We start from the raw sequence: 27,634 nt of genomic DNA on the forward strand, positions 1-27,634 counted from the left end.
CCTTTGAGGCCAAGGATATTTGTGAACGAAATGTGGAACATCTCAACCTATTACTCCTCCTACTGGTGCCTTGAACGCCTCATGTACACTTTGTTGATCTGTTTAAAGTGCGCCCACCTGTATAAAGATGCAGACTAGACTGACTGTATTTTTGGGGCTAAATATTTGTGGGCGTGGCTAAGCGCAGGGATGCTAAGGTAGGTTTCCTCCCCCATGGGTGTGTCCAGTGTCGGAGCCGTGGGTCTATCCACCTGCAGAAGCCTCTTCCCCTGCACTACTCACTTGAGCGTCGCAGCGCGCACGGCTCATCCCCAGGAACAACTCTTTTGTTTCTTTTCCTCCTCGAGTGGAAAACACAATCTGTTGATGCGATTTAGACATCACTTCAAGTTAAGGCGGGTGCGTCAAGTTAATTTTAATCCGGGCTTTGTTGTTTGGCTGTGGGATAATCGTGCAAGATCCGCGGATACACTGATACTCTGCGTGCGGACACAGGAGCTCAGAGGATCTGGGTGGATGGTTTTTAATACTGACCAGCTGTATAATAGTATTCACCGGACGTAACCACAAGGTAGGTCCAAATGCATGAAAAGTCAGATTTATTCTCTCGACATAAATCAGTAGGAGCCACATTAAACGGTGGTCTAGCCAATGGAACATGATGCGCCTGGTGTGTGCGCAACGTCGAATTTCTAATAAATACACTCTATGTTGCAAGTTAAATACATTTTATTCAGTTCCAAGCGCTTTATTTGTGCTGTATATTCATTTTTGTCTTATTATGGGCCTGTGATGTAGTTTTTAATATCCCATACTCCTAAAATGCAATCTCCAAATACTCCAAGATTCAGCAGTTTTCGTTGGTGTGAGTGTGGACTGACTTTTAAGGAACCCGCTGAAAGTTTTTTTTTGCTTTACGCAGTGCTGTGCTTATAAAATGTGGCATTCACACATATGAAATACAGCCCCGTATTACTCGTCCTTTTCACAATTTACCCTTATAAATGACACGTGGTTCATGCATGTCCCCATAACTCAAAGCTCAGTCACGCTTTATTTTGGTTAACGGTCCGCTTTGGAGTTCTGCCTTCGGGGCTTAATGTGGAACTTGATCTTACACCCCGACTGACAGTTTGACCTCAGACTCAGATTCACGTTTACAAGTAGATCAGTGCCATGCCCACATAATAATCGCACTGAGGCACCGGCGATAAAGTTGATTTATTGTCTCCAAAAATGCACAGTTGTTTGAGATGTGAAGTTTTTACGCATTTCGTACATCCAGGTCATCCGTGTATTCTGATGAGTCCACAGATCCTTTTAAGGGAATATTATTATCTCCAGCTCCCTTTGTGTCGGATCACAGCGCGTTGATGCGCGTTATGAGTCAGTGTGTGACCAGAGCCAGTGCGCACCGTGCACGCACAGGCTGGGAGGACACCCGCTAATGTTAAGATATTTCTCCAAAATAGTGATAATTAATATTTCATTCACCACTAAATGCTTTCGAGGCCTAATAATATTTGGTTTGAGCTTCCATGAAAACTAAGGAGCAGCAGTAAGTGGCGTGGTGCGGACAGCCGCTGGCCCTGCTGTCCTCTCCAACTGGGATCTGTCCATTCAGGCTGTTCTCATGTTGGAACACAGAGCAGTGACTGCACACAGTCACAAAACTACAAGTCCATCCAGAAATCCAGAGGAAATAATGAACCCTAACTTCTGAACCACTAGTTTCTCTATGCAAACCGCTAGTTTTATGGTTCAACTACAGGTTCAGTCCCTTGGCCCAAATGATTTGTCCTCTTAAGCTGCCTATTTATTATAGTCAAATTATATGTTCACTGTTTTAAGTACTTTGATTCACATGCAAAATATTCCCACAACAGAGGATTGCATAAAAACAGATGACAAGAATACAGAATAGATTTTTTGCTGTGTGTGTCATGGCCTAGTTTGTTTGTTTTTTTATGTCTTTTCAGTGTTAGTGTGGACTTCAGCACTTAAAAGCAGTATATAGACTATTTAGCACCGTCAGTGACAAAACAAACTGTGTTGCAGTTCAGTGCTGACAGTTGAGTCGGTTGCTGCAGTCGGTTCATGAGGTGAAGTGCTTGCTTATTATCTGACACTCATCCATCTGTGTCTCTCAGCTCCTGGATTCTCCTTTCCCCCTGTTAACAAACAGTGGGACAATGTTGTGGGACAAACTGTGCTGGCTGCTGGCCCTGCTGGCCTTATCATCTGGGGCGCTGCCCCCCTCCAATGAGCCCCTCTCTGCTCCAAGGATATTCCTGTCCTTCAAAGGTAAGGCTCTGTCTGCTCTGCATACTGCATTGTCTGACCTAGTTTAGTCTTTAAATAGACAAATAGACATATGATTATTGTCACTTGTGTCATCACTTGTTGATTTCTTGGTCCTTTGCAATAAACTAAGAGGGTAAACTATTGGCACTGGATGAATTCAGGACTGGACAAGTCTGGACTAGTCTGTCATCAATTGTTGCTTCTGCCTTCAAACACAGTCAGTTTGACTGTGTGTGGTAGACGTGATGAGATGCTGCTGATTGTTCTGATTATTCATGGACAGAAACTATGTCTTCATTTCTTCACTGAGCTGCCAGTAGAACCCCATTAAAGGATCTGTGAATGTAGAACGCCTCTGTATGGAGTGAAGTCACACTGAACACTCAGCTGGACTTTTACTCAGGTTCAGCATGTCCTGAATGTTTGCCGATGCCACATGAAACTCTGTGTGCTGAACTGTCCTCTGTGGTCTCCAACACTTTGTCATTCCGGTGCTTGTAAATGCATTGCATTTCTGCAGTGCCTTTCTACCATAACGGTGAACAGAACACTGAACAATGTACCTCATTCAGCAGTCGAATAGAACTGCCACTAGGAACAACTAGGAGTTTGGGGTCAATAGATACTTTAAGATATTAAAAGGAGGAGCTGGATGATGCACCTTTAACCGTAGAGTTTATGGATGATCCATTCTCAGCCTCATCATGTTCATTTAAAGCTTAATAACATTTCAACTTCAGGATAGTGTGTGTTTGTCTGAAAGCAGACACGATAGAATTGACCTGCAACAGAGATGACCCAGACTGGGACTCCAACCATTGCAGTGATGGATAACTGGGAATGGAAGCTGTTGGTTTATTGTGGAAAACATGTTTTTTCCCCATGAGTTTTCCTAAAATCAGCTGTCTTTCATATTCCCATGTCAGTCCAGGAATATCTATCATTAATTTGCTCTCATTTGATTATCTCAAGTCATTCTTGTTAGTTTAGCGAATGTAAATTATCTTTTAAATGAAAAATCTCTGTTGGTGAATATTTCATTCTCTTTCTCACGTATAAATATTTTTCTTGCCTGTTTTTTTTCTCTCATTCCCACTTCTATCTTTCCCTCTTTCTAATAAAGTTGGATTTCACGCTCAACTAATCTCACATTTAGTAGAAAATAGTTCACTTAATTTATTTTCTTTTAATAGAGTTCCTTTTTTGTTTTTAATTAGTTTTGGATGTTACTTTATGCTTCACAAAGCAACTTTAGGTAGCTGGAGACTTGAAATGCACCTAAGCAGTGCATTTCTTAATTGTATTGGTTTTACACCATACTGTTGGGAATAGTGCTTTAATGTACTTTTATTAATTTTTTATGTGCTAGTGTATGTAACCAAATAATTAGATTAAGCTTTCATAAGATCTGTCTCGTGTGATTCATATCTAATAAGTGCTGCTGTATAAAATAATCCAGCATTTGTCTATTAAACATTTAAATTTTGATGATAAAACAGAGCAAGACAAACTACAGGCTGTCAAGTGTAAGACAACATTTTCTCACATCGCTGTTGAATTTGCTTCTGACATGACCTAACCTCACATGTTTATACATAAAGGTTATTTTCCACTGATTATTTGCATTCTGTTAAAATGGTAGAAGAACGCTCAGCTGCTCTTGGCAGAAATCCCAAAGTAAATCAGGACGAAAAAAAAAAACACTCAAGCTTAGAGTTTCATGCTCTTTATTGACTGAAATGTTATATCTCGTATGTCTACTGTAACACTGAGTTCCACTACTCGCACATATTCCACATTTCATACATACACTCTGTATTTATTTATTTATTCGTTCTTTGAGTGTTGAGTCATTGTGAAAGTTTAATATCCAATGTCAGCCTGAACACTCAAAGCTAAAGAATGTAGAAAAGCCAGACCTACAGCAAACGTGAAAGTTTATCACTCAAACTAATAAATTTGGAGTTTTTCTGGATTATTTGTTTTCTTCATTATCTATTATTATGTTTCCAAATACTATATCCCATTATGTTTACATTCTCGGTGAATATTTATGCTTATTATGCACATGATCCACATCTGTTAAAAAATAATCCAGCAAGTAACCACATAAGCTTTTACTGCCAGGCTCAATTAAAACAAAGGTTTACAATGTTAGCCACAATTATGGATCTAAGCTGATAATTTTGTTCTTTTCATTCCCTTAAGTAGCTACTGAGTGTGTTAGTGCAGGCTGAGTTATTAACTGAGATAAGGACCCAGAAAGCAAACACGGCTAAGACCAAAGGAATGTCCATCCAAAGCTCATAGGGATAGATCATCAACCCAGACTTCAAACGAGTTGAAAAATAACACTCTGACATAGACACACACATAGGAAACATCAGACAGCAATTCATCTCTCAAGAATAAACTCTTTAATTTATCCAAAAAAATTCAGCTTTTCTGTATTTTACTGTTTTATTACATTACTTGTAAGATAAAATAAGACCAGATTGGTGCAGTTATGTAGGTGCATTCTTTTACATAAAGACTGAATGAGGCTGGCTTAGATCAGCCGCGAAGAACTCCTATATTTACTTTTAAACAAGGTCTATAATCACATGCTATTTTAGTGCGTGGGGCACTGCAAGGTTGTGACCCTTCAAACAGAAGCCAGTCACACCCGAGGTTAACTGCCCTCAAACTGTGGGAGAATGGCACTATATTAACAAGTAATAGCTTGTTATGTTAATCCTCAGGCACATTTGAAAGTGTTTAGCGTTGTTTTTCTTCTGCCTCTTTAGTGCACTGTGGAACACCTGGGTACAAGGTTGGCTTTGGTCTAACAAAAAAAAAAAAGCCAGGAGAGGACAGACAAAGCAAAGCAGTCCCATAATTGGACAAATTCTTAGAGCGAATCTTAAGGTTTCTTTAGCTTTTGTGTTCTTCCCAACAATCTTTTTGTCCCACGTAATGGGTCAGTGACTGTCACGCCTCAACTAAGACTTTACTTTTGGCTCGGTCCTTTTCAAGGTTGAGACCAGAAACGGGGACACCTCCCCATCTCCACCTCTTAATCTCTGAATTATCAGGAGCTGCTCCTGAGTTTGAACTTCATTACTTGTTCTATTTCCAACTCTACAACAATAGACCCCATCTTCTATGGATTATGCTCTGTAGGCAGATTTATATGTATATATATAGTACACGTGAAGAGCCTTTTGTCTCCCACAGGCTCTATCAGTGTGACATTCCTCTATGTAGGTGGTCCTGCTGGCGTCCTTTTGACTTTTCTCTGCTGAAAGGGAAAGCATTACACTAACAATCATGCTTAGAGCTATAACTGTCAGACACCTTTTTTATAGATTGTTTTTTGGTTATAAGAAAAGTTTATGTTCTTCTCCCAGTCTGTTCATATCTTAGAGAATTTTGACACCGGAGACAGACTTAAGTGCCTCAGCTAAGACTTGGTGCAATCAAGTCTCAACAATCAATGAGCTCCTGAAAGCTTATCCACCGCTAACCTGTCTGCCGGTGGATGACCCTTGAATAGATGGATCTTTAGTCCGAAGTCCACACAAACCTGACGCACAAGATTCTTACCTGCACCACTCACAGACAAAATACAACACAAGTCAGTGCACCACCTTCTGTAATTAGACACACTTCTGCAAGCTACTTCAATCGTCTGTCTGCTCAAACAAAAGGCTGCATGGAAACAGCCTCTGTGATTGTCTGATCACCGGGGAGATGGTGAATTCATTCTGTCTGATGGCGCTGTCATTACCTAAAACCCTCCTGCTGTTCAGCAACAAAAGTGATGTCATTAATACACTGTTTCATTAGAGCACATTACACCTTACAGTGCATTATACATGGACTGTACATGTATCATTAAATGTTAAACATGTGCATCAGACACAAAGGAGTTTCATAGGTGTGTGCAAGTAACAGATTTGTGGAGGGTAACAGTATAATTTTACGGTGAAATTTTTCTGCATGACCATGTATTACAGCTAGTAGGTTGTTAAGGAACTGTTTTCCCTCAGTAAACTCCCATTGTTGGTTCATTTTTTTAACAAAGCATATAAAGGTCATTCATTAACTTCTTTATGTTTCCTTTATTATGGTCAATTAGTTGTGGTATTATAGTCATGCAGAATAAAGCAGAATAAGGCACCAATACAATAAAAGTTAAAACATAAGTGTTAGCATGTGCAGTTACATGTAATGTTTTGCTATAAATAATTGTATACAGGATCATTAAAAAGCATTAAAAGTCATTAAATAGATTTTGTGAAAATTAAGGCCTTAAATGGCATTAAAAAGCATTAAATTCAATGTCCAGAGGTATTAACAAATTAAATATTATCTTGATTACTTAAACATTTAATCATTTTGATCGAAAGTATAGTGTGATGATTGACAAGCAGAACCCTTTAATTGGCTATTGTTTGTGACTGATACATGAAGTCACAACACTGGATGCTTGGAATGCAGTGTGCTGTGATCATGCTCATGCCATAGCGGAAGAGAGGAGGAAATATTAGCAAATGTTGAAAAAATGGGAAAATGCAAGTTTCAGAAGAAGTGATTGGAGCAGGAACTATTCAGAACCTGGTTAAAGCCTGTCGACAGTACGTGGGCATTAAATTTGTTTAAAGTGGCATTAAAAAGGGCATTAAAAAGCATTAAATTAGATTTGCTGATACCTGCAGAAACTCTGATATATTTTGCTATACTTTTTAGAATGAGCTAAGGGCTGTAGATAAATGCACTTCCATGGGTCAACCTTGTTCCTTTTTAGTCATTTTCATCATTTTATTACAATCAGCAGCATCACTAGTTCACTAAAATTTCACTTTTAGTAAACTACCTACTTATTTTAGCTTGCAAAGGTTGGTAGATTATTTTCCCACAAAAACAAGTAAACTCTGGTCAAGTTCCACTGATGAGCCCATGTGCTTGAACCCACCAACTGTGGATGCTTGCAACTTTACCAGCAAGTAAACACTATTGGTAAATGAGAATGAGAAACTGATCACAATGCATGTCATGGTTTTATGTGCATTAAGATCAAAAAGCCTTTATAAATATTTTCCCCGTACATACAGTGCAAACAGTGCATTGTGTTGAAACGCTCCTGTCATATGCATCACACTTTATACCTGTTGGCAGCGGTCTGTTTTCCAAAGTCACTTCTCGCCTATTACCTCCATTAGAAAATTTCAGCCCACTAAAAAATGCTTCAACAGAGTAATGTGTGGTGGCTGTGGCGTACAAGCTTAGAGCAATCATCACAATACTTTCCCACTTTCTCTCCTGAGATGCTGCTGGCAGGGGAGGGGAGGGGGTAGTGCATCCCAGCAACCTCTGCTCTGCAGGATACATGCTGTCAAACTATGATTATTCAGGAGAGAAAAACAGAAGGCGACAGCTCCTGTGCTAAATATAGTGTCCTTCCTGTCTGTTTCTTTCTCTTTTTATGTCTCTCTCTCTCTCCTCCTCTGCCTCATGGTCTTCCTCTCCCTTTTACTCTTTTACTCTACACTCATTCTCTCTCTGTATTTGCTTGTTGATAAGAGGTTGGAAGTGTGTGCTGAGGGAGGAGAGCACCCTGTAGTCCGCCCACAGCAGGGGGGTGCACTGTTTTAACACACTTAAAAGCTGAAGGGGAGAAGGGGGTCTCTAAAGTGACCAGATCTTTCTTGAGATGGGGTGAAACAGTGCACCAGGGGCGCAAAAGTGAGGTGGCAGGAAGCAAAACAGCTTTGCATACTAAGTCAATGAATGAAAGTTGAATTGTCGGGTTGAAAAGAAATAATGTGTCATTAATCATTTTTAGTATTTTTTTTCTCCATTAAATGTTGGCTCTTCTCCCTTTAATGAGAAATGTACACATACAAATTATCACTCCCATGAAAGGCAGTAAATTAAAAACGTTTTGCTTCTACGAGAATATTTCAGAGCTGCCAAGCCCTATGCTAAAGCCCTCATTAATGCTGAAGTCTTCCCATGTGGTGATAAAAATGCACAACATCCAAATGAAACTGTAATCACTCTGCTATTTATTATTCCACTCTTTAGCTATTAGGCATTTTAATCATAGATTTAATTATTTGTGCCAGGGAGGAGCAGGTCCCCTGATATACTACAGTGAGAGCACAATGTAGGTGGAGTAATAACCTGAACGTACACATTTGGTTCAGAAGCAGAGGTGAAGCTTGGAAATGAAAACTCCCAAATGTTTGGAGAAGAAAACTGTACTGTAATGAATGAGTGATGAAAAGAGAAGAAGGAAAGGGTGTGCATGTGTTGCTTGTAGCTTCCTTGCTGATGAACATTCATATGGTTATTATTCATATAGCTGTGTGACAGTGTGTTTGTTTGTTTGTTGGTTTATTTGACTGACAGCAGGATTATGTGCAAACTACTGGAGCATATGCATAAAAAGATGTGGAATTTGGATTCTGTGTTTTTTTTAGCATTGCAACATTGGGCCCTAGATTGAATTACAGGTCTGTGAGCTTTGGTGGAGGTATATACGATACTTTCCTTTTCTATTTTTCTGTTTTATTCATGCTGTTTCATACCTCTTACAGTGCAGTTTATAGGGTCAGCTTAATCTAATGAATGTGATAAATTGCACTTTGTGTGTATGCATTTCGGAAAAATGACGCTGTCTAACATGCAAGTACCAGTTAAAGACTTTATTGTATTTTATAACCGTTATCTTGAATTATTTCAATTAAATAGTCATCATTTCAAGTCATGTTTTTCCAGATGTTTGCTGGTGCAAAGCTATTAGAGCCAACTATTTGTCATTGGGAAACAAAACAATCAATGGAACAGATGCTTAATACCCTACACTATGATTAAATTCTTACAGAGTGCTCCATTTATGTAACCAAATGGATGTTTTGTGCCATTGAATGTATAATGCAAAGACTTGAACTGCCAATCTCCACACTAGCAGTGATCCAACATCTTTACTTTAGCTTTACACCCATAATTGATCCTCCCACTTTGTACTTCCATACTATTTGTAGTCATTCAAGGGTGCTGTTTTTAAACATTCAGTGTCAGTCAGGGGTCTTTTTTGTGTAAATGGTGATGCTATGTTCAATAACACACACTCTCTGCTCTATGTCTGCTGTGTGAAGAGGGGCAGCACTCAGCAGGGGGTGGAAGGCAGCTTCACTATAATGAATGTGTGCATCTGGGTATGTGTAGGTGAGAGTAATAAACGATGTGTGTATGTACGTGGTGGTGGGTGCTTGTGTGTCGCGGACCCTGCTGCAGCCAGTTTTTTAGATCGAAATGTGGCAGACGGGATAAAAATAGAAATAAGGCTCAGTGGTACATCAAACTGGTGTCTTTTCTTGGTGTGTTTGTTCTAGGAACCTGATTGGAGCTTGAAATAAAGTGGTTAACATTTTTATATTAGGCCTTTGAGCATGTAAGGAGTTAATAATTCTTGGGATATGAATTTAATTATTGTTAGAGGAAAATTATTATGCACGCTGAGATCAACCTCGCCACCTGCAGAAGAGGATCAGGAGGGCGGGGGAGTCACAGAGGATGACAGTTGTGGTTAGAGAGAGTTAGGGAGAGAGAGAAAAACGGTAATGGCTTTTACTAGAGGTGGTTTTCTTAAGATCTAAAGTGACAGAGAGGAATGGGAGATGGTCTTTTAATATTCATGTCAAGTCCATGTGGTTACGTTAGTGTTGTTTGTGGTATGAGGGAGAGAGAGAGAGAGGGAGCACATACTTACAGAGCTTCTCTAAAGAGCTATATATGACACCGCTTTGGTTCGGTTGCCATAGCAGCATCTACCTGTCACTCCTCACAAACTGAATCGGGTTCAAATGCTTCTCTCCACAGAGGAGAGGTGGGATGTAATCACAGCATTGTGCTTATTTCCCCTGATGTCTGCTGCCTCGTCTGCTCAGAGGAAACCGTGAGGTAAAGCGTGTGTGGAAGCTTAGTTAAGAAAAATGAGGAAATGCATTTGAAAAACACTGGGATGAATCGTGTTAAGCCGAAACTTGATGGGAGGATGGAGTGGTAGACATCCAGAACTGTTGGACACACTCTCCAGATGTGGCTGAGGTGTGGGAGTCTCTGGGGGTTTGTAGCTCAGACTGAAATTAAGGAGACACCGGGTCAAGGGCACCTCTCCACTTGTTTACTCAGACAGCTATCATTCATTATCATTTGTCTGTCAGTGTTGGGATCTTGTTACTACAGTGCTGTTGACCTCTTTCACGTGGTGGCCATTTTGGACACTTGGGGAGGGAAACTACTTATACAATATGTGCAAACACTTTGCATGTGCACCTTTCAATCTCCATTATATGGACAAAAACACTGGGATACGTTGAATTCAAATGTTTCGCTGGAGGGCTGGTCTGCAAATGATGACAAACCTCATAATATCATTTTATATTTAGATTAATGTCATTGCAGTGACTGTTTTTTTTTTTGTTTGTTTGTTTGTTCGTTTTTCAAATTTTATGCAATAAATTATATAAATTTTTCAAGTCAGATTTTATATTTTTTGTGTGTTTTTTGGCCTTTTATGGTGATATAGTTGGTTAAAGTGAAAAAAATAATAGGCAGATGAGATAGATGAAGCTGTGCTGAAAAAATATACCAAACATGGGTATAATAAACATTTCTTTGTATAGTATATAAAGGCAAAATCAAAAGTACTCAAAAACAGCCAAAATAGGCTCAGACCCCTAAGGGTTAAATGTTCTGCCTCTATATTTGTCACATTCTGACCATGAATAATAATTTTAAACCACAAGGAAATGTTTATTTCAACTCAGGATGGAAAAATCAATCTTTAAACTTAAAGAAATAAGGATTTGGCATTTATCATAATCATTCTTGGCAATTAAACATATTATCATGATATTTCAAATCTACAGGAACTAAAAATGGTACAGGTTATAGGTGTGACATGGCCGAATACTTTCACCCATATAGTGTAACTATCTATAGAAAAACACAGAGAACTATTGTCAGTACCTCAGAAATTACATTCATTTGCAAACTAAATTGCAAACCCAGTTATGTGTTGTAATAAACTAAACGCAGCCAGTATTACATTTTGCCACAAACCTAATCAGTGTCTTGATTTTACTGTAAGGAAATGTAATTTCTCAAGGAGGGATGTGTGACTCCTTTTGGCTTTCCTCAATGGGCAGGAAGTAGGTGGGCTGGATGGAGGATTTGTAAAATGAAATCCAGGACTTTGGCACCGAAGACTACAGTTTAAATCTGAACTCTAACATTTTTAGGTGTAGACACTTTGGATAATGTTCAGAAAAGATTGTGGTTTGGTTTAAATATTGAATATGCTGTAAGTCGTTTTTGTCGCATCTTTGCAAACTTTCTCTGAGTTTGTCTCTATTAGCACTGGTCATGACTCCAACAAAGTGCATTCAGTGCCTAAACTTAACATGAAAAGTATATTAAAACTGTTTTTAAATTGAGTTAGTAGATGAAATACTTATGTGTGACAGTTTACAGCCAAATTCAGGAGCAATATTATGACAGGACAAAATAACATTAATTCACAAAATGTATTTATGTTGAAACAAAACATAATATTTGCTGCTTTAGGTTTGTAACCAAGTGTATTTGCAGTTAAATTAAGTTGCTTATAAGCCTAATTTTTTTGTGAGATTTTATCATGAGATGGTATCATATCCAATAGGATTTCCTGCAGTCTTATAGTCCTCTTGTGGAGAAAACTGGCGTTCGTCTTGTTTCTGCTCAGACAACTAGAACGAAAGGTATGTTAGAGACAGAAACAGAAATACTGAGAGAGCAGAAGTGAGAATTGTTCCAAAAAAAAAAAAAAAAAAATGGGTGAATGGAGAAAAAAATGTGAAGGAGGTACCAGAGCAGACTGAGACAGGACTCAGAGAGAGCTAATGGACTACAGGGCATCAGTGTCAGGTTTGCTATCTCAGCCTGAACATGGATGAATAGATGGAGCAGGTCGAGAATGAGAAGGAGGAGAGTGTGGGTGCACAAAGGCATACTGTGGACAAATTGTGTGTCTGTTTCCCATTAGCCGTGTATGAGTGTCGGTTGAGATGGTTTACCTCAGCTGGTGACTGCTCGGACTGCCTCCACAGTTCAGCTTCGTGCCAATGCCCCCGCAATAACCTCACACTGCAAGGTCTGATGTTAGAGTCACTGAAAACTGCTGACTTTATTCACACTTACATATTGTCATACAAATTGTCTTACAAGAAGTGTTGTAAGTCTTTTGGCTGAGGGGAACACTTGGAACGAAGCCCAAAGTGCATTGTGAACCATACATCTATTCACTCACGAAACAAAGTGGTGGGACGCCAAAATACAAACTAGTACAAATATTTCTTCTTGTGGAGTGTTTATGTGATCAAAGTGTGCTCGGATCGTGCCAGTTTGGCAATGCTTTATGGGAAGTGCTTCCTTTTATTTTTTTTTCAGTCCTAAATGAAAGGTTTAAGTTGTTTATATGTTGAGGCAGAAGCTGGGCAGCCTCAAACACCCACAACCTCATGAAATGTTTCAGGTGTACAAGATTCAGACTAATAGTCTATCAAGCCTTGGTGTGTATACGTTGGTCGAAGCCCAAATTGCTGTCTACGTGATTATGGGAGAAATGAGGCTTGTGGTTGAGCCTGACCATGATCCTGTGGGAGGCTGGAGTAGTGGTGTCTCAATTTTGGATTAAAAAAGCCAGAACATTTCCCCTTCTCCTCCTGCTGCTGTCAGAGCTGTATTTCATTGTCAAGCTACAATTCTCCTGCTTTCATACGCTCTACATACAGTCTCTCTGCAGGATGTATAATTGGTGAAAACTGAGCCGTAGTCAGATGCTAACATCATTACAATGCCCACCTTCAAGGTTTGAGATGGTAATGCTTGATAAATAGCAAAGCCTTCCTTGTCAGATTGATCCTGCTTCAATTGGGTTTGTGTTCCGCGTGTTCCATTAGCCGCTGTGGCTTTAGGCAAGTAATGCCCGAGCTTGAAGGTCAGACCTCGGAGTGAGATCACCCCTGTGTGGGCGAGAACCCCCTGAACCCGCCTCGTCCTGGAAGAACAACAGAGAAGAGCTGAGTGGAGGAGGAAAGGCAGAATGTGGTGGAACATGAGGTTTCCAGGCCTTGTTTTCTGGGTTCATGCACTGATGGGCTTCCTGCGCGCCTGATAATGTGCTGATTGTGGAAGGGAGGAGACGGCCTCTCATCCCCAATCATTGTAGTGGTTGCATTGACATCATGCCAAGATTTTCTCCATGCCTGCCCTGTTCACGCCCCTTTGCCTTCGAGCTTTGTTAGTCAGATCTGTTCTCAGGAAGCCTCTGTAGGTGTTTCTAATGGTATGTTGGCAGACTTGTCTGTGGTATCTGTGCCATATGTGTGTGTCCGTGTGACTGCATACATAAGTATGAATGATAAATAGGAGTAAGGGCCTCCTGTGTTGCTGTTGTGATTGTTGTTGTTGGTGTCGACGCCTCACTCATCCCTGTGAATGGACTGCTTGGTCTCAATAGGAGAGGGGCGTTTGTGTGGGCTGGGTCTATCATTCATTTACTTCATTCATGTCCCTGGGGAAGCGGAGGGGGAGTGGCATACAACACTGGCACGGCATTAACGCTTAAAGCATCTCTGTCTGTCCTTTACCTCCCTCTGCTCATTCTCTCTCTTCTCCTCTCTCACTTTTCCTCCTCTTGGCACGAAACCTTAAAGAGTCATCACTCAGAACTTGGCTATGATCCTGAGCTTTCATGTTCTGTAGGATTTCATGTTAGATGAATTGATGTGCTTCTCTAGACCATGTGTTTTGCTGCAGTACAATGATGGAAGACCGCAGACAGCCCCTCTGAGCGCTTAAAGGAAGCAGCAACTCCTGGCACAAACACAGAGGCACAAAGTTTTTTCCATGGTTGACAGATTTACTTTTAATGTGGTCGACTGAGCTGAGAATCAGACACAGGAAACAAAAAGTGTCTTTTGACACGGGGCGAATCTCCAATCTAAATGATGCTTTGTTCGAGTGTAATCGCATTTAAAAAGTGTAAAAAGCTCAGAATTCATTACTCTATGGCTTTATTGTACCAGTGTCATTCACATACTGGATTCATGCATACCGTGAAATGTACCCTTTTTCCTCCTGTGGCTGGATTACACTGGCCTATTAAACCATCTATGCGTGATTAATTAGTCAGAAAGCAATGCAGTGCATTATGAACAAATTAGACCATAAAAGCAACAGGAACTTCACATCTCGCTGCTGCACCACATGGTGTTAACAGGATTATTTTGTGTCACCAGAAGATATGCAAATACAACATTTACCCAGCATTCCCAGCTACTTTATGTGTTTTGTGCAGTATTTCCTAATGCATAACTGTTTCAGGGCCAAAATGTCTTTACTGAGAATTCTGTTCCTTTTCGTATTTGGCTATTAATCAGTTCACTTCTAATCACATATTCCATTAAATGTCTAAAATAGCAACAAAAAAAAACAAAAAAAAAAACACATATATTGTTATTTTGGGATATTTGCACATCATTTTTACTCATGCATTTAAGTAAGTTAGATTAATCAGTTATAATACTTCTTAAGTTGAGCACTTGTAGCTCTATATGTAGCAGGAAAGTAGTATATGTAGCAAGTGTGCCCTTTCTCTGACTCCCTCCTGACAGCTAATAATTCCTTTTTTCAGATCCTAACTCTAATGTGAATGCAGAGATGATTCATAAGTTCTTCACATGATCATAACCAGACGGTTGAAAAAGCTACAAGAGAAAATGTGGCAAGCTGCAAACAAACAAGCCTCAAGCAGAAAAAAAAAAAATCTTGTCTGCTGTTCAGATCTGATGAATGAAAACCAGATAAAGATATAAAAGGGAGTATGAGCGAGCATGTGAGAGGCCACTCATGAAAAAAGACTTCTCTCTCCATTCCTGGTGTGGATCAGTCTGTGTTTGGCTGCCTTATCAGTGTAAAGCGGATGGCTAAGCACTGATTTATGAGAAGGTATGACAGTGTAAGATAAGAGGGTTTTTAGCCTCTATGTGTCTGTGCAATCACCGGCCTCCTTCAACACCCCGCCTGAGTTCGGATGGAGGGACTGTGACTGAGATTTCCACTGTCATGCATGTTGCTTTTATTCAAACTGATAAGCCTCTTGCCTTCCTCTGCCTTTTTTATATCCCGCATCTCTCGGTCACTCTCCAATCAAAACAACTTCCAGGTAATATTTTCTTTTGTCAAACGTTGGCTGAGCATTTCCCACCTGTGCGTTACAGTACGAGCATTTTACTTTCAGTGTAATAAAGGGAAGAATTTCAAGTCAAATGTGTAAAAACTGGTGAATCATAGGCAGATCATGTGACACGCTGATTTTAAGGTGTACCATCAACACTTGGAAAGGTCATTTCAACATTTCTTATCTAATTTCATTTGTGTGCACACTAAATCTCACTGAGCAGAACTGCCAACAATAACATACCAGGGAAAGCGAAGCCATTTTCTGGTCTGGTATTGGTATTTGGTTGCATGGAGTTTTGGTCCACTTGTTGTCTGTAATCTTACAAGGAGGCAATCTTCTTTGCCTATTTCATGCCTGCTTTGCAGTAACTGCTGTGTTTCGTTTTGTTTTCTTGAACCCCACTCCTTGCTGTTGCCCATGTAGGGCAGATGTGTCATCTTTCATTGTGCTTTTAGTTGCTTTTATTTTATTGCTTTGTCTTTTTGTCCATCTGTCACCCTGTTGCAGGACCTGAATAAGATGCTTCTTCTACTTGCAAAGATTCATAGTCTGGAAATTGTAATGAAGAAATAATTTGGAAGTGTAATTTTTTTTTAAATTTAAGTCAGACACTAACCAGAGCTTTAAAAATAACCTCCTCCTATTGCTCCTAAGCAGCCACACTGTTCACACTGACCCTTATGGTCACGGGTGAGAAAAAGGCCACGGGGTCACAGGGTAGGATGTCCCATCTGTCCATCAAATATAAAAGCCAGCAAATCAACAGGCCCTGGTGTTCTAAATGGGAGGGGTGAGTACGTCAGTCAGCAAAGGGGAGTAAAAAGGCCGTGGATTACACAGACAGACAGTAATCTATAGTCTGTCAGCCCGTCAGTCATCCTGACCTTGGGTAGCTTTGCTTTAATTGCAGCCTAAGATGAGAGACTGGGGCCCGCCTCAGCAGACAATTCACATTATCCATTAAAAATGTAATGGCTGCCAACATGTTTCATCTTGAATGCCATTTTTTTCTTTAAGAACACATATTTAACCTATTGGAATGTAAATGGGCGTTTTTGTCTGTAATTATATTTTCTGTGAAACTCCTTCATTTTAAAGTCATTTATACTGTTTATGTTGAGAGCGATCATGAACAGACATTCCTCACATACTGATGGTAGTGCGTCCTTTTTTGACTGATGTTGGTTGAATGTAATTTGTAAACACGAGGCATTGAAAGCTAAGTTGATTTTAATATTACAGTATATTATTCAGTCCTGAATGCTGTTTTCTGCTGTCACTCATGCACTTCTTCCTTCACACGTCTGATAAGCTCTACGATCACCCTGTCAAACCATCGTCCCACAGATCTTTGGACACAGGTGACAATTGACATGAAATATTTAGGTGTCTTGCATAAGTCAGAAGGTTTGACCATTATACCTTAAATATGATCCCAAAAGTATTTCCATAAGAATGTCGTATTGCTTTCCCACTGTCTGCATTCTTTTCTGTGACCCCTTCCCCCACTTCTCCCTCTTCTTCCTTCTATTACAGCCCCCTTCGTTCCCACTAACACCACCCTCATCGTACTTTACCACTAAGATAAAAATACAAATGCCTGTGAATGGCTGTCATCATGTCTACTTTGTTTTTTCCTCCCATTTATGTCAAACAGTCTGTCACTCTCAGCTTCTTGTCAACTAATTCTCACCAGTGGATCTGTCCACTCCCTTTTCTTCCCACAGCACTCCACAAACCTTCCTGCTGTGTTTGGATCTCATCTCTGCATGTAGTTGTGAAGCTGTATTAAATGTCTCCCCTCATGCTTGCAAATGTATCAAAACTGATATGGTCATTTTGAAAGCCACACGAACAAAAGAATGATGATGAAAAGATGTGGTGTGATGCTCCACAGGCTGAGAGTGTCTGCAGATTGGTCAGAATATCAGTTTATTTGATGTGTTGATTCCAGTATTTTTGCCCATGCACAAAAAGACTACTGCTTCATTTAGGCCTGCTCCTGGAAAACATCAGTAACAGAGGATATTTAGTGTTCGCAGAACCAAATTGAAGTCTGAAGCCTAGAAATTAAACACAGGGAAATATTACCTGATAATAATATCTAATAATATATTTGTGGAGGTCAGGCTGCTCTCACCTAGGAACATAATATTGTTCCAGGGCTTGTCCCAAGTCATAACAGCGTAGGGATGATCTCTTTATTTTTGTTTGAGAATATACTCAAGACTGTTTGGATATGTTGCTGGTTAATATGTTTTTCTTAGACAAGGATGTGGTTGAAGAGCTTAAAAGACTTGGAGGGAGTTTGTGCTGAGTGTAATTTCGTACAGAATTACTGCTGAGGTCGATGCCATATTGATCTGTTGGTTCACCGGTGCACAGTGGCCACTAATGGAATGGATTACCAGAGGAATGTTATGGTAGATCTGTTTGCTGTTGAAACTCTCCTGAGAGAGTGTGTTTTTGGAAACTCTTGACCTTTACTTTCATGGAAGTGTCTGTCTACTGACTTGTACTGACAGTTAGTTAATAATCACAATCTGAGGCCGGATTAGAGCTGCAGCGATTCATTCAGTAGTCAAGTAATTGGCTGGTGTTTTCCAGAAAAAATCAAAATTTTTCACTTGATATCTCGTACACGAGGGTCACTTGAGTACCTATTTGGTATGGATTAATTATTGATATCAATTGATTAGATCTATTGGTTGGTAAAAACAGCCACTTTCCCATGATTCATGAAATTACATGGAATTTTTCACAATTATTTAATTTATATATATATATAGACTGATCAATCAATCAAGAAAATAAGTGGGAGATTAATTTACAGTAGAAATAAGCAGTCACACCAATTAAGCACCTCCTACCTCTTAAAGATGTGGTTGATACTTCCTCTTTAGACTAGGGGTGTTAGAAAATATCGGTTCTGCAATATATTGCGATATTTCATTTCACAATATTGTATTGATATTAAAAAGTACTGTATCGATATTTTAAGGTATTTATTCAAATGCAGATATGGCAGAGGTTCATTTTTGTTTTTTGGTTTTCTTTATTGTTTATATCTTATTTAACACTGTTTTATTAAATAATGGCTATTTGATGCATCGTAAAAGCACTTTTTACTGTCTGAGAGGCAGATGGTAGTTCTTTTGTTTGGGATTGCACAAAAATAATGTTATGATGTTAGTTCTGAACTAATAGAATATGAATGTTTGAGCAGGATCTTGATCTGTAATGTCTGTAAAACCTAATTTAAGTTTTAACACAGGAAAATGTTGTGATACAGCATTAGATCATGTTGTGATAAAATAAAAATGTGTTTAGTATTTGTGTATATTTCTGATGTAATTCAATTCTTTCAAGAAATAATCATTTAAAAAAAAAAAAAATTGCCTTTTTAACAGTATCATGATATATCGTGACATATCGTATCATTATCCTAGTATTGTGATTTGTATCATATTGCCAGATTCTTGCCAATACACACCCCTACTTCAGACTGTTCTTGGAGGACTTGTAAACCCATCTCAGCCTTTGTGACAAGTTTCCATTCTCTGGTACTGGAGAACAAAGCCTGTCAGATAAATGAGCAGGTCCCTGCAGGTTCAGATTCCAACTCCTCATCTGAGGACCATGCCACGCTGCTCAACAACCAGCCGTCTGATTGTGGACCATTATCTGGTTGTCCCCTGCCTGTCATATGGCGTTAGTTCACCACAGGATCTCTGCTGACACGTACCTGGTCGGGGGTGACCCTGCCTTTGTCTTGCAGGGATATGGGGTCAAGTGGGTGTACACACCAGCGAGGCACGCACTATTATGTTGACAGTGAAGAGGCAGATGGGCTTCTGGCACTTGCCCATTAGTGGCTTGTACTGCGATAACTTCACAGATGCTTCTGACCCTGGAGCTCAACTATGTGAACTTGCTGTCATTTGGGACCAAGGGCAGGTTTCTAATCACATTAGAGACCTCTAACTGATCACCTCATCTCTCATTAAAAACAAGTTTAAGCACATCTTATAGAAGATTGAAATGATGTTTAAAACCGGTTACTTTTGTATGACTGATATGTTTCCCCACGCTTTAGTGGCCATTTGTCTGTTATTCAAGGTGTGTTAGCATGACTCACTAACCCTAACCCTGAGTAATCTGGAGGAATAAGGGTGAATATTTCCACCATGCAGTGTCAGGATTGCTATTCATTCACTATTCGTTATTCATTATTCATTCTATCTCTGCTATATCAAGCGAAGTCCTCCTCACCACACTGGGAAAATGTTAACTTTTGATAAAGACAGATATCTTTTCATATACCATTTTCATTTCTATGAATTTAGGTATTTCACTAACTTTCTCGTGTGCCCATATTCCACCAAAACAACTTCTCTCATGACACTATTTTGTGAATGCCCTATTGCAGCATCCTGCACTGAACACAAGAATTAACACAAAGAATGACACTGAATGGAGCCAGACCAATCACCAGCGCAGCACTAATGATGTGGAAATGCAAGACGGTGCTATGTTCAAGAATTCAACCAATGTAGTTAATGCTCATGAACATTATAGAACATTGCAAAAGTAGCTAACAGCAATTTTTTTCCCAGGTTTCCAACTTGTTTTTCTTTTACAAGATGCAGCCATTTCCAGAACATTTGAAGCAGAAGATGACATGACAGTTGGCAAAGTTTTGTGTTGTTTAGCTTTTTCACACAGATGCCTGACATCCAATCATCATCAGATCTCCATTTTGTCTCTTCCAGCTCATGTACCTTTTATTTATTTTCCATTTCTGCTGTCAGACACCTTAAGTCAGTCATTACTTGCAGCATGTAGACTGCATGTAAACCAGCAGCCACTTATAAGCTATGATAAAAAAATATATATCTATGAGTGTTAAAAATGCTCATAAAATTACATAAAAGTATATAATCGTGCATATCTTCCTCCACTTCTTTTTTCAGCATTTGCTCAAACTGAGCGCAACATATAAATGAACCATCACTTTTGAGTCTCACTAGATATGTCTCTTAACAGCTCTTTTCATGCTTGATTTAAATACCATTAATGGGTGAAGCACAAGCCTGACAGCTATAGAAAAATACATCATCACAGCAGACATAATGCATGCATTTCCCCCATCACCCTGCCTCTTCCACCTGTGGCATGCTGGGTGCTAACGAAAGAAATAAAGGCATGTGTTATCTCAATGGATTGGTATGCAGACAGAGGCTAGTGGATGCTGGCAGGATCAGACAAGCCAAAAAAAAGGAAAGGTGTCGGAGGAAGCTTAAGTGATAAATCAAAACAGCATTAACCGGGCATAGAGAGGGAGATTCTAGATAGAATGTGGTGGTGTAATTTTGGGTTAGACCTGCCATGACAACATCTGTAAAGAATCTGCACACTGTTCTGGATGGTGTACAAGGTTGTGTGTGGAAATGCTAAAGCAGTGGATGTTGATGCAGGACAGGAAAATAATAGATCATAAGCAGATATTTGTTTCCTCATCACTCGTCACTGGGAGATAAGTAAGTTTTATTTTATAAAGTAGAGGAAGCAGCATTTTGCTTATCTGATATTAAATTGAAATCATGTAAATGTAGAGATGATTGAAATAGAAGCAAAATCAGATGTTTTGCCTTGTAGAGCTGAAGTTGAGTTTGGAGCTTTAGTTGTTCAGTCGTGTCATAACTGTTTGGCTTCCTCAACCTCATCCTCACTTTATGAAAACAGAACGTCCCAACCAGAACAGAACGTGCACTGCCTCTGACTGTAACAGACAACAATAACGAATTAAACACCACAAACAACTTTTTTTTCCAATTCTACAGGACGTTCACAAGAAGCACTGGAAAGACATCAACAATTTCCCTTCTGTTTGTTCTTTGCAAGGTTTCTAGGTTTATGTGAACCAGAAGCAAAGTGTTTTTTGTTTTGTTTTTTTCCTGCGGTCTTTAGTTTTATTCAACACTCCTACATAAATCACAACTTGAACCTGAACTTGACCGGCCTGATCTGAACTCTTTGAGATCAGTAACACAAACATATCATCTTTTGCATGAACTGTGTGGAGCTCAGATTGTAGCAGTTCCTGTTGAATGATAAAATGTATATGGCTAAGGCTGCAAGACAAATGTGGTGTGATGTGAGTCATAATTTTATTGGGAACTCAAACTTTTCCATTTAAGTTTCACTGAAAAAATATAAAGTGATGATAAGACTTTTGCTGATGTATGTTCCAAACAAGTGTTTCCTCTAGCATCTGGAGAATATGATTTGTAGGCTAGTGCATCTCTGGAGCACTTTGTCAGTGTAGTTTTCCACAGTTTGGATAGTGCACTTGATCATAGCATTAATTCTTCATCTGAAAAACAGAATATCTTGTAGATCTGACAGATTAGGTCTTACAGACACTTGACCTTTATTTGTTGTGGAAATATTTCATACATCCTCTTAAATGCAGGTGGTCTGTTCAATATACACACATCAGCACTGAACTCCCCACTTTCCTGCACGTAACATGACTTTTGAGAACCTTTCTTTTCTCTTTTTCCACTTCATCTTTCTACCTAAGTTGGCAGCTGAGATTTCAATCAATGTTTTTGTGTATTTAGGCACACCATAAGGGTGTTTTGTCGCCCATCCAACTCATGATTAGAATACACATTGGAGAGTCTCTGTACGCTTTTGTGAACTGCTGTTTTTTTTTTTTTTTTTTTTTTTTTTTTGCTCCTCAAGCAGCAGTGGTGGAGATCTCAGCCTCTGTGTGTTGGCTCTATAGAGGAGCTCTGTGTCGAAAGCTCTGAGTTCGACTCAGAGTTTCCATGGCTCTCTCTCCTGCCTGCTTTGATAAATGGAAGTTCTTAGGTTCGCTGTCAGGCTCCTCTCCCCTCGGGACTCCTCCCTCCATTCTCACTCCTCTAGCACACCATTTGCTGTTGTGGGTGAAAAATTACCTCAGAGAGTGGAACACCCAGAGAGGGTAGAGGTGGCTGTTGTCCCCAGTGGACCCCGAGTCTACATTTGCTGCTAATGGTCTCTCTAAATTTACCTCCTAATTACCCCCCTCTTATTGCCGCCAGCTAGCACCACACTGGCCATGACCTTGATACATAAGGAAGCAAGGGGGCAGGTTTAATATCATGCTTTGTTCATTTTGTGTTAAAAACAGCAGGACGGCTGATTTATCGACAACTTGGTTCAAGGACTATGCAAATTTCTGTCCCCAGTAGAAAAGAGGATTATCCATTTATAAGAATGAACAGACTCTTGTGTGAAAGCATAGTGCATCTGGGTGTGTTAGTGCAGCTGACAGAGAGGGAGAGTATTTATTTTAAGGGCCAGGTCAGAGGTTAACCAGGGAGAGGTGGATTTTCACCCATTCACACCAGAGCCGTCTCATTATTCAGACCCTTCTATAATCCTTCTAACCTGCGTTGTCACCGCTGACCGCTGCCGTCAGCCCACACAGCCGCCCCGGCCGGCCTGCTGCGAGCGACAGCGCAGCTACAACAACAAATAACGCTTCATCATCATTACAGGGTCTCACAGCATCTGCATGACCCCAGCCTTCAAATACACACACACAAAAATCACTTAAGCTGCCAGCCACAGGCCCAGACAGCACCTTGGGATAGAGCATTTAGTAAACATAGTAAGGAACCAACCAGTGTTTTCATGTTCTCTGGGATCCAAAGATTAGTGTTGTGGAGGAAGCGGAACATGCAAACCAACACACTCATTTCCTAAAAGGTAGGGTTCAGAATCTTACAGCTGAGCAAGAATGCGGATTTGTAATGTTTCCTAGCTACTCCCTGTGAAAACTGAATGAAAATGGCATAAATTTGATGTATTTGCAGTAGAGCTGGGTGATGTGATGTGACAGGCGTGTACCATGTTACAGTAGATGTGAGTCTGGAGTTTAGGTAATTTTCACCACAGGATCTGACATGATTTCATGAATTCAGCTGCCTCACAGGTGATGTGATTTGGACTGCAGGACAATTAAGTAGGTTCAGACCAATAAAACCAGGGAAAAATGAGTTTCATTTTCATTAAAGCTGGAGTCAGGATACACAATTACAAGACATCTGCTTGACATTTGTGTTACTGTTCTCATTTGGAAAGTTTTTTGGGTTTTTTTCTCTCAAATTTGAGAACATTATGGTTATTTTAAACCATTTGTAATTAAATGTATAGAAGTGATATTTAGCTTTACATGATATTAAATAACCCATCCTCTTTCTGAGTATATAGACTAAAACTCTTTACGTGTAACACATAAATGATAGGAGGTGTCTGGGGAGAGGGAAGTCTGGGCATCCCTGCTTAGACTGTTGCCCCCGCGACCCGGCCCCGGATAAGCGGTGGATAATGGATGGATGGACATAAATGATAGAGACAGTTATGGTAACGTATATGCTTGTATGGGATGTTTCATGTTACCTGTACCAAAAACGAATGATTTAAGGAAACTGTACAAGGCTGTGCCGACCTGGAACAACTTACCACCACATTTAATTCATATTAGTAACAAGAGTGACCTCAAAAAGACATTAAGAACAGCAGAAAGAAATCAGTTTCAGCTACATATTACTGCGATTTTGTATTATTATTAGAAATAATTCTGTTTTTTTAATGATGTTGTAGTTGTAGGGCTTGTTTTCATGTAATACTAAATTGCATATCAACAACTAGATAGTGTACTCTTATGTTAGTTTGTTTGTTTTTGGTTATTATGTGTGGACCTCAGGAAGAATAGTTGTTAATGCATTAATACCTAACGAGGATCCTAAGTAAATAAATGATGAAAAAATAACAGAACAGATCACAGGACTACATTTCAGAGGCAGCAGTGATCATTGGGGTTTAACTTCAGCTGATCATGCTCATTTTTTTTTGACAGCTGCAGCCTTTCTCCTATCGAATATTCCTCCCACATCCCACCACATCATGACTACCCTGCCCTCTGCCCCGCCTGACCCACCCTCAGATAATCCTGATTATGCCGAAGTGTGTAAGGAGGCCAGGATGAGCTTTCACCTCATGTGACCTCTAACCTTTCACCTGTGGCCTTGCAGGGCTGTTGAGGTCAGCTGTCCGTGGTGGTGTGAGGCATAAAGGCAGTTGTAGTAGTTTCTTGAGACAGTACTGCACGAATATCCTAGACGTTTTTTTAAAAAGTACACTCTTAACACTTCATCGAGAAAAGTGCAAATACATAGTTAATGTAAGTCTAATGATCTTCTATTGTGGATAATAGTTTGACATGTAATTTTCTTAAGATAAGAATTGTACTGATCAAATATTTGGACAGCACTGTCCAAACTCTCCTAGTCAGCTATTATTCATTTTAAACGCCCCAAGTATGGGTGGGTATTTTAGTATTTTATGGGTTTCTCATATTAGTTTTGTAAATATTGCAACAATATGAGGCCTAATTAGAAAACAATGAGGAAAAATATATTTAATATATATTCTTTATTCTCCAGAAAAACTTACTATACTATGATTGTAGTTATCCTAGATTTTAGATATGATGAAGATTGTTCTTTAAAAGCCATCGTATGATCATTCATCAGGACCACTCACTTCTAAATTCATTCAGAGCTGCTCATTTTTTTAGACAGTAAATAACTCAGTGAAGAAGCTTGTCCTGCAGAGCTTTGTGTGTCTCTGCATGTAATCCCCTTCAGTCCTGTTCTGATCATTCCGTATACTGTACAGTATAACATCACCTTAATTACAGTTGGACCAGAGAAACTAAATGACCTTTGCTGTCAGTTAAACCAGAGATGCCCCTCTATTCCCTTATGCTTTAATTAACCTTTCCTGCCATCTGAAACAGCAGAAATAGATTTGACATAATCTCCCATTTGGACTCAGGAAGTGAACTCATGACTTAAATCAATCGTTCTCAGCTCATGATTTGTGCAGTGGGAGACAGGTGTCCCTGATTTGATGTGAGAATCGGGATCAGAGAGCTCACCTTCTATTTCTATGTACACACACACACACTCACATATACACACTCATATATACACACAGTATCAGTAGCAGACGAGCATGAGGAGCATTTGAGTGACAGCATCCGGAAGCTCAGAGATAAGACATAATCTGGTGCCAATTATTTCTCCTTGACAGGTGCAGGTAAGCAGCAATCAGCTCCTCTGACATGTGCTCTGAGTCAATAGTCCTGGCCTCGGTGGGAGGCGAGGGTCTGATTATGAGGTGCTGAACAGAAGCAAACACAAAGCTGTGACAAGCTGGACTGATGGGACTGCTCCTCTGATTTATACAATGACCTCTCAGTCCTGTGCACAAACATGATGGCATACAGTTAGTCTCACACGCTACACTGGCTTCAGACAATCAGTATTTTCAGTTAGGGTGCATTTACAGCCCACAGGCATAGAACAAGTCCTTTATAGCAAAGTGAACAATGAATCAACTCTTCATTTTGTTTCCAAATGTCCTTTATGACTATACTAATGAATGAACAACAGTAGTTATCAAATAAAATGACAAAAATCAAAAGCTCATAACACATCTGTCATCTTATTTATTTTCAAACTACTGACTAATTATAACTGACTTAATTTTTTAAAAATGTTTTTATGTCATATATCTGTTGTGAAGCACATTGAGTCTGCCTTGTGCATGAAACTTCTTGATTAAAAGACTGAAAGTCTATCTGTTCTGCTTAAAGGTACAGTTTTGTAATAAAAAGTTCTAGTTTCTCAAAATGTCACTATTTTTTAAAGGCTTGAAGATAGCATTGATCATGCTTATGATAAAGAAATTAGTATTGGCTCCAGGAAATGAGTAAAAATCCAACATTATATCATCTCATCCATCCAACTCTACCTTGTGTTTTAACAGGTTGTGTTTGTATTTATATTTATATTTGTATTTAGCAGTGGCTTTGCTTGAGTGATGCTCTGCTGTACAATGATGATACAGATATCAGTGAGATTAACAAGTATTAACAGATATACCAAGAATGAAGTATAGGAATAAATAAACTATATGCACAAAGAGTAATTTTTTCCTTAATTTAGGAGAAGGAGACCAGATAAATGAACACTGCCTTGGTTATACAACCTAATAACTGGGGCGGTACAGGGTCAAGTTGTGAATAGTGCAAAGCTTAATGAACAGAAATCAAGAGCAATGGTTTTGTTTCCTCATGACAATAGTGATGTAAGATATTCACGTCCATCACTACATAAAATAAATTCATAAAGGGACGGTGCACGCTTGGCTGCAGACAAGCTGCTGCAAGGTGGGCCACACCTACTCCATGAGAATGTGAACCTGAAAAGATGGGGGAATTCAGGCAAAATGCCGGGAATGCCTGGGCAGGTATGTGGGATTTTCTGCTGCCTGCTCTTCCTCGCTCTTTCATCTGAAACACACAGTAGGAAGAAGAGATGTGAAAGGCTGATAGTGTCAAGTAAAGGAATAGTAGTGGTGCTGTGTCTTTTGTCATCTCCCTGCAGATAACAAACAGGTCACCCCTTTCCCTTTAAGGGTGACCCAGAAAAGCCACTGGCAGGTACAAAGCCTGGCTAGTGACAGACATGCCTTGGCTGCAGAACAGAACTGAGTGACCACAGTGTGAATGGATCGCATCAACAGGTGGACAGAAGACGGGCTCAGTTTACTAGCAGATGTTGGTCACATTCAGGGGAAATGGTAGAAACAGACTGGGTTTTATCCAGCAAAATAGAAAAAAACACCCAACTCATGACAGCCCCACATGCACAAACTAGAAAGAAACAGCCTTTACCTCTGGTTCCAGGTCTGGGAGTGATTACAAAGACCTTGCAAGGAAATCTGCTGATATACGCCAGAGCCTGTGATCTTTACTGACAGACAATTGTGCCTTATTATTGTTGAGTTTGCCTGTTAGTTGTAAATTTAGCCATTTAACATAGTGTCAAGGATTTGTTTTGTTTGTGATGTTTTTCGTGGTTTTGGAGGAATGGGAAATGTAGACCCAGGACTGCTGGCGAGACGGTGAATTTGTGCTGACAATAG

At 39.7% G+C, this 27,634-nt stretch overlaps 1 protein-coding gene across 2 annotated transcripts in view; it reads left to right on the forward strand.

Moving 5' to 3' along the window:
- The first annotated feature begins 240 nt into the window (after positions 1–240).
- Positions 241–27,634, forward strand: part of sema3fa (sema domain, immunoglobulin domain (Ig), short basic domain, secreted, (semaphorin) 3Fa) — a 59,371-nt gene continuing 31,977 nt past the window's right edge. The window contains exons 1-2 of one of the 2 annotated variants that reach the window (XM_030134620.1): positions 241–571; positions 2,151–2,304. In XM_030134620.1, coding sequence (XP_029990480.1) covers positions 2,193–2,304 — 112 coding nt within the window. In that variant the 5' untranslated portion in view covers positions 241–571; positions 2,151–2,192. The remainder of the gene's footprint in view (positions 572–2,150; positions 2,305–27,634) is intronic. The other variant, XM_030134621.1, reaches the window with a different exon arrangement.

The sequence above is a fragment of the Sphaeramia orbicularis genome, chromosome 5 (assembly GCF_902148855.1).
Source record: "Sphaeramia orbicularis chromosome 5, fSphaOr1.1, whole genome shotgun sequence".
In the NCBI taxonomy this organism is placed as follows: Eukaryota; Metazoa; Chordata; class Actinopteri; order Kurtiformes; family Apogonidae; genus Sphaeramia; species Sphaeramia orbicularis.